General features: G+C 41.6%; 2 protein-coding genes across 2 annotated transcripts; one reads left to right on the top strand and one right to left on the bottom strand.

Annotated features, from left to right (window-relative positions):
- The first annotated feature begins 1 nt into the window (after position 1).
- On the top strand, positions 2-5420 carry smcr8a (Smith-Magenis syndrome chromosome region, candidate 8a). Its single transcript, XM_076266107.1, has 2 exons — positions 2-2741; positions 2977-5420. Exons 1-2 carry the CDS (start codon positions 496-498, stop codon positions 3425-3427), a joined length of 2697 nt encoding a protein of 898 aa, XP_076122222.1. The 5' UTR covers positions 2-495; the 3' UTR covers positions 3428-5420.
- Positions 5421-5533: 113 nt separating this feature from the next.
- Positions 5534-14766, bottom strand: shmt1 (serine hydroxymethyltransferase 1 (soluble)). The gene is made up of 12 exons (XM_076266108.1): positions 14685-14766; positions 13818-13923; positions 13471-13616; positions 13133-13248; positions 12874-13034; positions 12697-12778; positions 9511-9723; positions 8575-8691; positions 8316-8438; positions 6547-6663; positions 6245-6355; positions 5534-6049 (listed from the first exon to the last, which is right to left on the bottom strand). Exons 2-12 carry the CDS (start codon positions 13908-13910, stop codon positions 5877-5879), a joined length of 1452 nt encoding a protein of 483 aa, XP_076122223.1. The 5' UTR covers positions 13911-13923; positions 14685-14766; the 3' UTR covers positions 5534-5876.
- Positions 14767-14856: the final 90 nt, after the last annotated feature.

Raw genomic sequence — 14856 nt, 5'->3', positions numbered from 1 at the left:
ATGGCTGATGTCGCTTGATGCTGAATTGATATTGAGTTTTCATTATTACCACGGACTACATTTTCGGAGAAGGTCGCTCTGTTTCTCATCACTGGACGGCAAATATTATAGCGGGGTTTGTGATGTCTTCAATTCTTTGGATTTTACAAAAGGTTAGAGGTGTTGAAGCTAGTTTTGAATACTAGCAAAAAAATGTTACGTTACGTGTGTACAACCTTACTGACGTGAAATGCTCTTATGACAGTATGTAGCTAGCTGGCTAGTTACTGAGTGAGTAACATTACTTTAAGACATGCCTTGGCATTCAATCGCATCGAATATGTCAGCAATTACGAACACAGTCTTAGCCCCTTGTTGTCTAGATATATCCTTATTTTAATTAATAATGCAACGTGACCGTCGCCCGACTGCTGTGTTGATGCACACTATAGCATACACACTGAAGGAGCTGTAGACGTGCAATTCTCCTAATGTCGTTCCGCACACTGGGAAAACATGATCGGCTCACCAGACGTGGTGGCTTTTACCAAAGAAGATGACTTTGGAGAGCTCTATCCGGATCCGTATGTGCTCCCAGAGGAGTTTTCCGTGCCTTTGTTTACCCATGCTACGAATCCATGGACGAAGACCACCTACGCTAAATTTTCCAAGGATTTTATCCTCATCTCCGAGTTCTCTGAACAAGTGGGTCCACAACCCCTGCTCACCATTCCAGATGACTCAAAAGTATGTGGAACATTTGACCTTAATTATTTCTCACTGCGCATCATGTCTGTGGACTACCAAGCTTCATTCGTTGGGCACCCTCCAGGGTCCAACTACCCAAAGCTCAATTTTGTGGAGGACTCTAAAGTGGTTCTGGGGGACTCAAAGGAGGGTGCCTTTGCCTATGTTCATCATCTGACCTTGTATGATCTGGAAGCTCGGGGCTTTGTCAGGCCATTCTGCATGGCGTACATCTCTGCAGATGAAAGAAAGATCATGCAGCAGTTTCAGAAGCTCTCCTCTGAGTTCTCTAAAGCCTCAGAGTGTTTGAAATGTGGGAACCGAAAAGCTTTTGCAAACGAACTGCTGAAGAAACTGAAAGATCTAGAGTACACCAGGTCAGTAGTCCACAAAGAGGCTGAGTTGCAAAAGATGAACAATGGCTGCTACTCCACACAGGCCATTGAGAAAGCTAATGAATTGGCTAATGTCGAAAAGTCCATATATGAACACAAAGACTTGTTGAGGCAGATCACGTCTTACCCCAGCAGAAAGAGGAAAGACCCTGAATGTGTTGCATTTGAACCAGAGAAACCCATCGACACGAGCGATGTAGACCTTGCACTCTCATCCATACCTTCTGACCTCGAAGACAAGACAGCAGCAGGAGACGAGGCTGACCAGAGACCGTCTTACATACCTCAACTCATCAAAGCAAAATCTGCTAAATGTTTTGACAAGCGACTGAAAACACTGGAGGAGCTTTGCGAATCCACTTTTTTCCATCAGACTATGGATCAACTGAAACTCATTGAACGGTCTTTCAGAGGGGATCTTTGCTACATATACACCGGTCAGATAGACCGAGCTTTGGTCCGGCGGCAGAAAGTAACCAATTTTCTCTTTGAGGAGGAAGAGGGATGGCAAGAAGAGGGACCCACAAAGCAGTATGAGGCAGCTGGTCTCCCTGTAGTGAACCAACCACCCTCGATGTCCGACATGTGTGCAGAACCGATGAGCCTGGAATCGTATTCATCCTGTGTGGACACCATTCAAATCAAAACGGAGCCTGAATTGGCAGAGGGCCCCCCAGAGTCCAGCCCCTCCGATTTCACTCAGGAAACCTCTGAGGAAGCCGCTGACACAGAAACAAAAGGGAGCTTCAGTAGTGACCGAAGCATAGAGGCTATAAGCCCAGGCAACCTACAGATGCAAGATACTGTAGAAGTGGGGACAAGCGCTGGCATTGAGGAATGTACTACCATAGCTGACAGTGCATTTTTGGACCAGGGTGCAGCTGACTCCTCCAGTCTATATTATGAAATGCCCTCTGTTCAAACTGGGACAGATGGAGGCGTCAGTACATTTCCTTTATTAGAAAATGACATGGCCATGAACCATGCTGCCGTCACGTACCAAACTGAGAGCATTGTTCAAGTGGATACTGCCTGCTGTATGGGGCAGGAGGGTTTCATCAGTGAGGAGCCCTTGTCCAAGCCGCCGCACGATGGCTGTGGGGACATGGTGGTGAAACATGAACCTCTGTCTTTGCTCCAGAGGGACCCTGCACTCCAGGGAGACTATGTTTTAGGGGAGCCTGCCTTAGAAAGCCCTTGCACGGGACTGTCTCTTCCTGAGCTCAACTCAAACACACTCTCGGAGGAGATGGCTAGGATTAATGTCGAGGACGCCTCTGATACTACCAGCTACATGAGCACGTCCACCAGTTCGGACCGGGCACCGTCACCATTCTGCCATGGTGACCCAGTCACCCTGAAACAGAAGAAGAGGGCAGGGCAGAGCACCCTGAAATTCATCCGGCAATACCCCTTTGCGCAGCAAGCCATATTCTGCCTCCTGAGCGGACGGACTCTAGTGGTGTTAGGAGCCGAGGAAGGCACGGTGAGGAAGCTGGTCAACGCGTTGTCTATTTTTGTGCCCAACCTTGGGAAATATGGAGAAACTGTACAGCCTTGCCTCTCAACACCGTTTCAACTGACTGACCTACACAGATGGAAGCTCATTGGTCTTCAGAGGTAATGTAATGATCCAATTCCATAAGAAGTATGACTATTCAAAAAGAAACAGTTTTGCCAATCAAGATCCTCATTTGTTATGGTTGGATTGTTATTAACAGGTTTCTATGCACAGGTGGGTCTTAAAACCCACCTGTATATATCATGCAGCTTGTTTGAGAATAAGAATGTTATGTTTATGTGATTATTTTTTCTTTTTTTGGCTCTGTAACTGAAGGCTATGTCTCTGTTGTAGGATGGCATCACCCACAGGATCCAGCATTCTCCACTCTCTGAGCCGCTATAGTCGTTACATAGGCATTCTGGACACTGACAACAAGACAATGCGGTGCCCTCCGTACAAAGGCACTCTGCTCGGCCACATGGCCGACCACAGGACTCAGATCAAGAGGGGAAGCACTTACTTCCTCCACGTCCAGAGCATGCTGACCCAGCTCACCGCCAAGGCATTTCTTTTCACGTTCTGCCACCACCTCCATCTCCCTGTCGGTTCGGAGGATGAAGACTCCGTCGTGGCGCGCAGGACTAGCTTTTTGCATCATCTGGGCTACAGCGAGGAGGAGAGCAAAATCGTTCACTTCTTAAGTGAGCTCATCAAACAGCATTACATTCAGGGGCCTTCCAAGGGAACCAGCCAATCAGTCTTGCGTTTTAATTACACCACCAGCTATTTGTACAAGATCTAATTTTGAATGTGTCCTTGTGCTCAATCGAGATGCTTGTGTTTACCCCCATCTTGAAATCAGGAGACCAAGAAATTGTGAGCGTGATTTATTTAATTTGCATCCCATTTTAAAGGAGATATCTTTACAGGTAGTACAGCAAAAAAAAACAAAAAAAACATGGCTGCTTTAAACAGTCAATCACCATTGTGATTTTGAGTATCTCTTTTACACTGTCATAAGTGTGTTATTTGCTGACCGGTTCACACTAATGCTTTTAATGTATGAAGCTTTCTGAGGGCTGTGCATTGGAGAGGAAAGGAGAGCAATGTTATTCTGTGCTCTTGATGCGTCAGTTGTTTCACTGCACTCAGCAGCCGAAGTAACTAGCCCAGTACATTGCACTCACTATTGAAAGCACAAGTGGATAGAGTAGTGTTTCACTCTATTTATGTGTGTAATCAGTGGAATTTACGTCATGACACTGACACTGACTTCCTGTGCCAATGGGAAAAACACAGGTCATGTAATGGTAATCTATGATCTCAGCAAGTCTTTTGGGAAGGACATTTGGTATGTTTCTGGTGGGGGGGTGAACCATTTTCACAGCTGTCGAAGTCTGCACAAGCTTTTGCCTTTTCAACTACTCCTAACTGCTGTAATGGATATTTTAAATGTAAAGGTTATATTTTTTACAGCTCTTTCTTTTGAATTACCATTAAGTGAATTAATGCAGAGCAATGTTTTACAGATCACTATACTCACATGACACTCTTCTGATCAGCCTAAGATATTACTGTTGGCCTTACTTTTTCATACAGTTATATAGTATGTCATCATAAATGGATATGAACTTCTATGAATATTTTAATTTTAAAATCAAATAGTTTACTGCCCAACAACAACAAAAAACTTAAATCATCTTAGCGGTCACCTGATTTTGTTTTTAATTTTTTTCCCCTCCATTTCTCTAATCATGTCTCCTTTTAAGAACAAAGCCATGCAGTACACCCTGATATGATGTTGAATCATACAAAACAAATTACTGACTCTTGAAATGTCAATAATTGATTATTGAAATGTATCATTGTAAACTCCATAGATCTCTACAACTATTCAATGGCACTGTGCAACATTAATTTCTGCTTTCTGATAAGGACCGAATTGGATTAGTGACAAAAAGCTGGGGAGGCACATGGACCCTCCTATCTCACTAAGCCTGTCAGTCCAGCCAGGGTTTAAGGCAAACAAAATAGGTTGAGTAACCAATTTACCCTCTGTGATGTACTCAGGATACAAAGGAACAGGTATGTTATGCATGAAGACGAAATACATGAATAGGGTACATCTGTTACACAAAATGTTGCATGTTTGGAGAAGCAACTTTTTCAGTGGGGAAAAAGTACATTCCTGTTTCCATCGTACCTTATTGTCGTGAATATTCATCCAATGAAGCACTTGTTGAATTTGATAGTCGTTGTCCAAGAATTGTGACGTCAGCATGAGTACAGACTATGGAATAATTGGTACATCATTATGCTGGATGTTTTGAGCTGATATTTTGTGAGGTAAATTTAGTTGTGGCCAGAAGTCAAGGCACTGTATGTAAATGTTTGCATTGGTTATGTTTCAACCGTACCATGGCTTAGGCTATTTGTTTTGACGCAATTACGACTATAGGACCACTAAAAGGACTATACAAGCATAAGTCTGAACAAAATTCACTAAGTGTTAAAAAGCCATACTAGTAAGCATGTCACATTTTTTCCGCCATCTTTAATTTACCTTTTCCCCTATGTAGCCCATCCTTCATGCTGTTGCCTTGTATCCAAGTTGATGTTATAAAGAAAATATTGTGATTTTGAGTTGGAGATACTTGATATGTGAATCGTAAGCCTTGTATGTGTCCAGTGCTGGTTAAATAGTTACTCATTTTGTCTCAGTCCATGGATGTCTATTCCACTGTGAAATAATCAGTACTATCTACCAACTTTTCATTAAAAACAAACCCGATTTACATTTCCTGTGCACAGCCAGTTCTTTGATATTGTATCTTGAGTGCTGTGTTTAATCAGATGAAATGAGGAAGGAAACATGCAATACAAAAATAACAAATGGAACTTGACACAATTTGAAATTAAGGTCGGTGTAAATTTAATTTGGTTAATTAAATGCAGGATTTTAGCAGAAACATAGTCAGAGCACTGCAAATATTTTGAACCTATCAGAATCAGCAGGCCTGTTTGTTGCCATGCGCCTTGCTTTCTATGCAATGTACACAAACACTGGGGAAAATGAATAGACTCCTTAACAATTAATACAATTATGAATTGTGTATTCAAATGTATTGTCATCCAACCCCTGATTAAAGGACAGAAGAACAGAACCCATTATTGCCTTATATCAATATGAAAGGTAAATGCTATGACCAAGGGAGAAAACAACAGTCAGAAATGACAGAACAAGAGCACTTTTACAACTGTGGAAGTCCAGGCATGGGGAACTTGCCACCAAAAGCCTCAACCTCTTCCTTTATCTCTTTCACTTTCATTTGGAACTTCTCACTTTGGGCCAGTGTCTCCTTGAACTCTTTCAGAGTGGCCTTGGGGTTCATGCTGGTCTGGATCTCAATGGTGAGCTCAATGCCTGTGAGGGAGGAGGAATTAAATAATGGTGAGCTCAATGCCTGTGAGGGAGGAGGGATTAAATAAACAAATAAGTCCCATCCATCTGTTTGTAAATGTTACATTAGCATGAAGACGCTGGAGGGGGGTCTTCCTGCTCATCGCTCAGAGTTCCTCTCCCTCATCAATGTTTAATAGCCTCCCGTAAAGAGCCTACCTCTGTGGATGAACTCGGCAACTTGACAGAAGTCCTCCTCCACGAGCCCCCGGGAGGTGAGGGCCGGCGAGCCGAAGCGCAGGCCGCTGGGCCGCAGGGCACTTTTGTCTCCTTCATTAAAACCAAACAAAACAGGTGAAGTCAGAAACACCGCAGGGCGAGATCGCAAAAACAATGCATCATATCACTGACATGACAGCTAGGAAAAACTGATGCTAGTTATTTTTGATGCAGTTATACACATTTATCCATTTTCAATTTTAGTCTTTTTTGGTAAAATATTCACTGCACTGAGTGGTCACCTGGGCACGTATTTTTGTTGCAGGCAATAGCACACGCCTCCAGGACCTTCTCTGCCCTCCCTCCATCACTGCCCTTGGGTCGAAGGTCAAGCAAGATAAGGTGATTGTCAGAGCCACCTAGAAGCAAAGAATGAAATGAGTGCCTGCAATATTTCAAAGAATTAACATTAGTTAACAAGCCAGTTCGGCTGGGAGATGACGGATTTATTTAGTTAAGTGTGACAAACACAAAGCACTGCGTCCAGCGTTTTCAAATGATTGTCGAAAACAAGTTTTAGACCTTTCCACCAAGTTACAGGGTTCCCACTCGAAGTGAAATGTAAAATTCAATTACTTTTCCCTGACAAAAAAATGAATTTCCATGACCTACTACATAATGAAGGGTACAATATACCGACCAAAGATTTCAGAACAGTTATGTAGCATTCAAGAATCTTTTCATTTTTTTATATTTTTTACATATTTATTAATGTATTTTGGAAAGTAAATTTCAAACTGCTACAACAAAATTCCCTGATATTCCATGACTTTGTCCCCAAAATGATAAAAAACCCTGACATTCCATGTCTGACATGACATGACCCGTGGGAACCCTGTAGTTAACTCATTGAATGCAAAGCTGTTTTCGGAAGCTTTGTCCTAGAGTGCCAGCAATCTAGACCATTGTTGATTATTTTTGTACAGCCACAGCATATTCTGTGTTATAGATATGAACACATACAATGGCTCATTTAAAAGGTGAGACTTTAAGCTCTCAGTGGGTGCAAACCGTGTATTTCTACACGCCTCTGTTCCTGAGAAATCCCAAGCTAAACAGTGGCTAGTTTTCATCAAAATCGCTGTTTTTTTCTAGAAATGGAGACATAACGTCTTTCATGAAATATGAAGTGTTGCCTGTAAACTTTCCGGGAAGTGATCAGCGAGACCTGGCGAGACTGCCACCTAGTGATAGACCCACGAAAATGGCCTGGTTTTGACCTGACGTGCATGCGTCACTGATTCGACCCAAAGCGGCAACCAAGTTATGATAAAATGTCCAGATTGTGCGTTTTCATGAGTTTTCGATCGTCATATATTTCATTTCAATTCATCACAGAGTTCCCAAAATCACATATAAGGTGTGTTAGAGTGTTTAGTTTCGTATTTTTTTTTTTTTTAAAAAGCTAAAAACGTAAACGCATGGGTGGCACTCGATGAGTTAATATGCAGCACACCAATGCTTTCAAATCGACAGACATGTGACTAGGCATTGTGCTTCTCAGCAATGCACCAACGATTCCCCGTTGAGCTGTGAGCACTTCCTACTGCATGTCTGTTACTGATTACTGCCCCCACGTGGCCATAAGAAGTGTGACAATTACACAATAGTTCACACAATGAATCTTGATGATTGCATTAATATACTGTCTGGATACGATGATGAACTTTAGCTTAAGGGTGGGAATCATTCAAAAGTTAACTGGATTACCTGCATTTTCTAAATTCATGGTGTGGAGAGGTTGTAGACAAAACTAAAATAATCTTCTGAATCATAGGCACATTTGGCCTCATGAGTGTGTAAGACTGGCTCAACACTGGTAAATGACAACAGGCCAATACGAGAATAGCTTGAATATATATTCAACTTATTCCCCAATTTCCAGAAGAATAAATGTACTGAAATTATCTTTACGTAGAAAGGCAACACTGTAAAAAAGGTTCCATAATATGACATTAGTACAGAATCATGTGAGAAGAAACCTCTATCCAAGGGCAAACACTGTGCTCACCTGTCACAATCTTATAGCCCTTATTTATCAGTGTGGATGCCAGAGCTCTGCAGTTTAACAGCACCTGTCTCTGGTAGACCTTGAACTCTGGGGTTAGGGCCTGTTTCAGTGCCACCGCAACTCCTGAGGAACCATCAAAAACACATCAAAACAGGCCCACCAAGTACCACGCAAACACAAACATTCAAAATGGCCACAACTTATCACCAGGGGTCTGGTGGATCTTTCATTTCTTTCATGTGTGACAGAGATTTCAAACCTGCAATGGCGTGGTTGTGGGGACCCCCTTGCAGCCCTGGAAATACAGCCTGGTTGATCGGGCTCTCCAGGTTGTACATGGTCTCCTTGCCACTCTTTGGGTCGACACTGCGTACCCCTGAAATCAAATAATTTGACCCATTGAGCCCCCTTAGTGACACAGAATTATATGACCTTATGTGACCTTAGTGGTATGAAAACTCACACCAAACACTTGCGACTGTGCAGACAGTTCGACTGCTGATAAGACAAACTGATTGTATTTGAATAGCTGCTTTACATGATGACTCGTGTTACTTGGACATGCATCAGGGCCTGGCTAGTATCCCTGCCAGATAAGGACCACAGGGTGGGGGGTGTGATGGTGAAAGACCTCAAACAGCTTGTGAACCCTGGTTCGATTAGGTAACTGATTATGGACCAAACTGCACTGAATAACACAATAACCCAAAAATGACCCTATTGACTCAAGCTTTTTGACCTAATCAATGTTTAGTTTACAAATACGTCTGAATCCAACTTCTATCATGAAGTTTAGTTACCTAACCAACTTTCAGGAAAAGACTAACTACTAGTCAGCAGCACAATTCATGTAATGGACACTTAGACACAGACAATGAATTTGTGTTTGATGAAGGCAGGTATTTGAATTTGAGGGGATTGAAATCTAAAAAGGTTAACCAAATGATTTCAGATTTATGTACATGTTTCTTTTAAACGTTTGGGAAGCTATTCAAACAGTTGGAAGGCTACTGGTAGTTTGTAAGGTAGCTTTTGGAGACCCTTAATTTAAGCTGTCAAAATGTCCCTGCAATAAATGGATAGCCCAATCCGAAGTACCTCCAAGGTCCACTCCATGCACTGAAATGGGCCTTTTTGCACTCTCTCTGCACGACATTTCCATAAACAGTGAGGAGCATTCTTCAGCAGTACTGACCCCTCCTGTAGAAGATGACTCCCGATCTGCAGCCTCGGAGAGTCTTGTGTGTGGTTGTGGTCACAATGTCGCAGTGCTCAAAGGGAGAGGGCACCACTCCGGCTGCAACCAGGCCACTGATGTGGGCCATGTCCGCCAGTAGATACGCTCCGTTCTCATCCGCTATCTTCCGTATGCGCGCATAATCCAGGTTGCGTGAGTAACAGCTTGTGCCTGTAGGATGTAGAGCATAGGGATATAACATATTCAGATATACCATCATAACAACAGATACTATTAAACATTAGTGCTGTCAAACGATTAAAAATTTTAATCACGATTAATCGCTGAATTCCTATAGTTAATCACGATTAATCACATATTTTATCGCATGATTAAAATTCTATTATTTTGCATTTCTGAACTTTCCAGGAGTCCATGTTAACAATATAAAGCAATTATTATTGTGTGTATCTTGATTAGGATTCAAATGAAAGCAAAGCAAGTTACTTCATTAACTTTACGATGTAGGTCTATTTGATTATTTCAAATCAAATTTCAAAAGATGTGCAGCAGACCTGAGGCAACACAATATATTCTTCAGAAATATAGCTAATAAAGGGCGTAACAAACATAAAATACTATATTCATTATCTTTGAGTTCAGTTGAAAATAAGGAACTTTTTGACATGAGTGCACTGCCATTTTATAGGCCTACAGTCTATGGTGCACGGTCACTTGCCACACACATCAGCGCCGAAGTTTTTAACTCGCAAACACTGGATGAACAATGGATTTTATGGAGCGGCGTCGACCAAATATAACTGAATCGTGATTTACACGGCGGCAAAGTGCGATGCTGGTTTGCAGAGTTGTATTGAAAAGAATGGAATCTAATGTACAGTAAATGAATGTCGAAAGCAGAGTGCATCGCACTCATGTCGGCATCGGTGTCCACAGCAAAGATTCTAGAGCGTAGCGCAATTGAAACCAATTCAACTGATCCTAAAAATAAGGTATGACCACTTGAAGCAATAGAGGTGACCCCAGTGCCTAACATATGGAAGGCAATAAATTAAGATCCCAATGTGCACCGAGATATATTTTTTCTAAAAAAAAAATCCCATCCCCTCCGCTAAACTCTAGGAACGCAACCACTAGATGGCGATGAGATTACTTTCCCTCCCTATAGGATTCTAATTGCTTAAAGGCCATATTATGATGTCACAATCGGCAATGTTAAGTCTATGGGGATTTTTAAAAAGTTTTTCTTTAATAGTTTAAAAAGTATAAAAGTTTCAAAGTTGAAAAGACATAGCAGCTTCGTCCGTTTGAATACCTACGTTACAAAGTTTGAATGAAGTTTCTAAGTTAAACTGTTCAAGAGAAATAGCGTATGGAAAAAGTGGTAAGCGGAATAATAATAAGAAGTTGTTGCCTAGGAAGAACAGTACAGTGTATTTTCATGCACTGTAATTATGTGTATTATGTGCCACGGGCAGTTTGACTGTACATTCGTGACACTCCTGTTAGGCTAAACTGGAAAGAGCAAAAAATAGGAACATAATGGTCACATCAATCCCATAAACACACAGATAACTCTTACACCAACCTTATTTTGTGCCTTTTATTCACGTTTGTTTCAAGATTTAGTAAGTACAGGGTTCCTACACATTTTCCATTTCAAAATTCCATACTTTTTCCATACTCAAATTTTCAAACTTCTCGGTACATTTTTTATTTTTTAAATTTTTAAAGTATATTTTTTGGGGCTTTTATGCCTTTAATGCGACTGGATAGTGGAGAGTGACAGGAAGTGAGTGGGAGAGAGAGTCGGGGTGGGATCTGGAAGGGACCACGGGGCGGGAATCGAACCCGGGTCGCCGGCGTACGGTGCAGGTGCCCCAGCCAGTTGCGCCACGGCTGGGGGCCACGGTACATTTTTCTGACCATATTCTAGACATTGTCAATGGAGCGTTCTACTAGAATTGTGAAGAGCTGTATAATAATGTTTATTATTAACTTGGTAGCCCTTGGATACTTTTCGTTGGGGGAAGTGCTGTGTTGGAAGGTGCACTCACATTTTTAGTTCTCTGTAGATACAGCATAGCCTACATATGTTGGAGACTAGTGCACTGCTGGCAGAGGCCTCATAAATCACCATAAACAATATTATTTGTTTGCAATAACAGTTTATCAGATAATGCAGTATCCATGTCTTGGTATCTTTCACAAAATCAAAGTCTACCAGTGTTTTAGACGAAAATAGCAGAGCTACGCAAACATACCAGTGCACAATGTTGTATGGCACTTACATAGAACAGGGTTTCTTAATTTGGTTTTGGTACCAGGGTCCCCTTGTGGGAGATTTTTTTTTTCTGAGGACCCCCATTTAATTGTATCTTGATGATGTGGACTGACAGTTAAGCTACACAACAGGGAATGGTTCACTATGACCTGAGTGAAGTGATTAGTACTGTAGATGCAATAGTCTGGAAACACAAATATTTCTCCATACCCTTGTTTCTTTTTTCCATACTTATCCAGACCTGGAAATTACTAAAATCAAATTCCATACTTTTCCAGGTTTTACATACTGCGTAGGAACCCTGTAAGTATAACTCCTTTTTTCGCTCCCCACTTCTATGCAGCGTAGGTTTCCATTATCCAAACAGCTCCCTTTCCCCTAAAAGGGGGCGTGTACATGCAGCACGGTCTAGCTAGATCCAGTGTGGTGTTGTAGTTGTTCTAACGTTACTAGTTGTTGCAACAGCTTGTGAAAAAACTACAAAGTTTGTTACACCAAAAAGAACGTTAATCTCGCGATAAAAAAATCGACGCCGTTAAAATAGGTTTACGTTAATGCCGTTAATAACGCGTTTTACTGACAGCACTATTAAACATACATAATTCCCATCTCAAAATTGGCAAACGATAGAGTCTGGTCACTGTGGTGAGGTATATCATCAACATATACCCTCAACATAATCTTTATTCTTACTGACTAACAGACAGAAAGACCTTATTGTCACTGTAAGCAGAGCAAACAAATGACTTAGAGGTGCAACTCCTAATAAAGGCGTGTAATTTTTCATTTCACCTCACTATTTGAACAATTCTTTAATTATCTGATTACAAGTTAGATGTGTGTGTACAATGTAGCAAAAGCACAAAAAAACTAAGAACAACATAAAAGTTTAAAAGTACCTGCAATGATCATTTTTGGATGAAAAAGGCGGGCATTTTCCTGCAGGCGATCATAGTCGATGTAACCAGTATCCGGGTTGACCTGAAGTAAACAGCATTCAAAAAAAGGTAACCATTTTGTAAAAAGTTATGCTCTAACTCAGTCATGCACACAGAATTCCTGTACATCACACTCACCTTGTATGGCATAGATTCAAAGAATATGGAGGTTGCTGAAATTTTCTTTTTGTCAGTCATGAAGCCATGTGTGAGATGACCTCCGTCTGGAAGGTCAAGGCCCATAATTCTGCCATGGGGTTCTACTAAGGCTGTGTATACAGCAAAGTTTGCCGGCGACCCTAAATCACAAACAAAAGTGGGACAAACATGTTACCTCCTTAATGTTTATCTAATCTCAAGTTGCCTTGGCCATACCAAATCACCTGTGGTAGCCTACCTGAGTATGGCTGAACGTTGACCCCCCATTTATCGGAGTCAAGGCCGTAGACTTCCAAAGCCCTCTTCTGACACAACAATTCCAGCTCATCAACATGCTCGGTGCCTCCATAATACCTGAAAAATATTTACTTGGGTGGATCAGTATTGCACAATCATGACACAAACTAGGCCAACATCATATAAAGAATTGTAATAGAATGATGTTATCAGACCAAGCCTCTCCATGCATTTACAGAATGGCCTTGGTAGAATTTCAGTGGGTTGCTTCATTTTTTAAGAGTTAAAGATTATGAGGCCATGGTGTGTCTGTGCACTGCACAGCACACAAAGTATCACCTTTGGCCAGGGTAACCCTCTGAGTATTTGTTGTTCATGCAAGAGCCCAGAGCTTCCAAAACAGCCCGACTGGTGAAATTCTCTGAGGCGATGAGTTCCAGCCCATACGTCTGCCTTCTTTTTTCATTCTTGATGATTTCAAACACCTTCAGCAATGATTATCACAGAGACGGAACATTTTAGAATAGATCAAGTTGGACTAGACTTTATAGTCATTGCTGAGAGAAACATTTAAGGTACAAAACCAAATTATATATTTTGTATAGTATAATAAATCATTCATCCAATGTAACCTACATTTCTTAATCTAGAAATGACTACACATGACTAATTCATAAAATCCTAACCTCAGGATCATTGGTACATAGCGGTTCCAGCATCATTTTGTTGTGAGACTCCCACGTGTCATTGTCAACTGGGTGACCGTTTGCATAATCCATGATTGCTGGTGTGCTGAATTTCCACATTGAGATAAGAACATTTCGTCAGGGAACAAACAATCAAATATCTAGAAACTGCATTCGCGGATTTATATAACAATTCAATGGTTGACCCATGAAGTAAGATTCCATTCTAAGCTAAAACAAGGCTTTAATGCGTTAATCGTTAACATTTGTCCTTGGAAATGTTTACAAAGTAGTATGGTGATTTAACTTCCCAGCCAAACTTGGTCAGGCGACAGCGCAGTCCCACATGTGCACAAAGATCAAGTGAACCTATTTTAACATTCACCATGCATGATGCAACCAAACTGCAGCTGGCCAGGGCGGCAGACCTCTCGTGATAACCATTAAAAAGTGAGCACAACAAAATGGTAGATCTACGCTTAATCACTTCAAATTCACGGCGGTTAACACTTTCCCGCGAAAGTTCTTCCTAGGTTTTTCGTAAAAGTTACTAACTAGTGGACACCATGCGACATGATGGAACTCTGTGAACGGATAGCCTTACCATTAAACTAGAGTAGGCTACTCGTTAGGCTAATGTGATGTGGACACAGACAATACGGGTTGCATTAACGTTAATTAATCTAATGTTTGTTGTACGTTACAACAAATGTCACCATCCTAGCAACGTAGATAGCATATTAGCCTATGTCATTCTGAGGTTTTACAAAATATCTAACGCTACAACGCGCATACGTCTTTACCACGGGGAACTAGACCATTGAAGAAAGAGATAATTCGTATCAAGTGATCCAGAACGTCCCTTACCTTCCTGCAGTTCCCGCGACAGACGACGACTACAATAACTTGTTCTGTCTGCCGAATTCTACTATCAAATCCGCGAAAACCGTGGACCAATCATGACATACGAAGGCGTGTTCAGAAGATATCACTGCACTTCGATGTCAGATGTGAGTTCGGAGCGACACAACGTAGGCTA

The sequence above is a fragment of the Alosa pseudoharengus genome, unplaced genomic scaffold (assembly GCF_046254945.1).
Source record: "Alosa pseudoharengus isolate Yale_2024_CS ecotype anadromous, Long Island Sound unplaced genomic scaffold, YU_APseudo_1.1 YU_APseudo_1.1_scf_4, whole genome shotgun sequence".
In the NCBI taxonomy this organism is placed as follows: Eukaryota; Metazoa; Chordata; class Actinopteri; order Clupeiformes; family Clupeidae; genus Alosa; species Alosa pseudoharengus.
This window is presented reverse-complemented; position numbering and strand designations above follow the sequence as displayed.

Coding starts and splice junctions, on each gene's coding strand:
- smcr8a (XM_076266107.1), top strand. CDS start 496: ATGATCGGCTCACCAGACGTGGTGGCTTTTACCAAAGAAGATGACTTT. Junction 2,742..2,976: donor AAGCTCATTGGTCTTCAGAG/GTAATGTAATGA, acceptor TCTCTGTTGTAG/GATGGCATCACCCACAGGAT.
- shmt1 (XM_076266108.1), bottom strand. CDS start 13,910: ATGGATTATGCAAACGGTCACCCAGTTGACAATGACACGTGGGAGTCT. Junction 8,439..8,574: donor CCACAACCACGCCATTGCAG/GTTTGAAATCTC, acceptor ATGGTTCCTCAG/GAGTTGCGGTGGCACTGAAA. Junction 6,356..6,546: donor CAACAAAAATACGTGCCCAG/GTGACCACTCAG, acceptor GTTTTAATGAAG/GAGACAAAAGTGCCCTGCGG.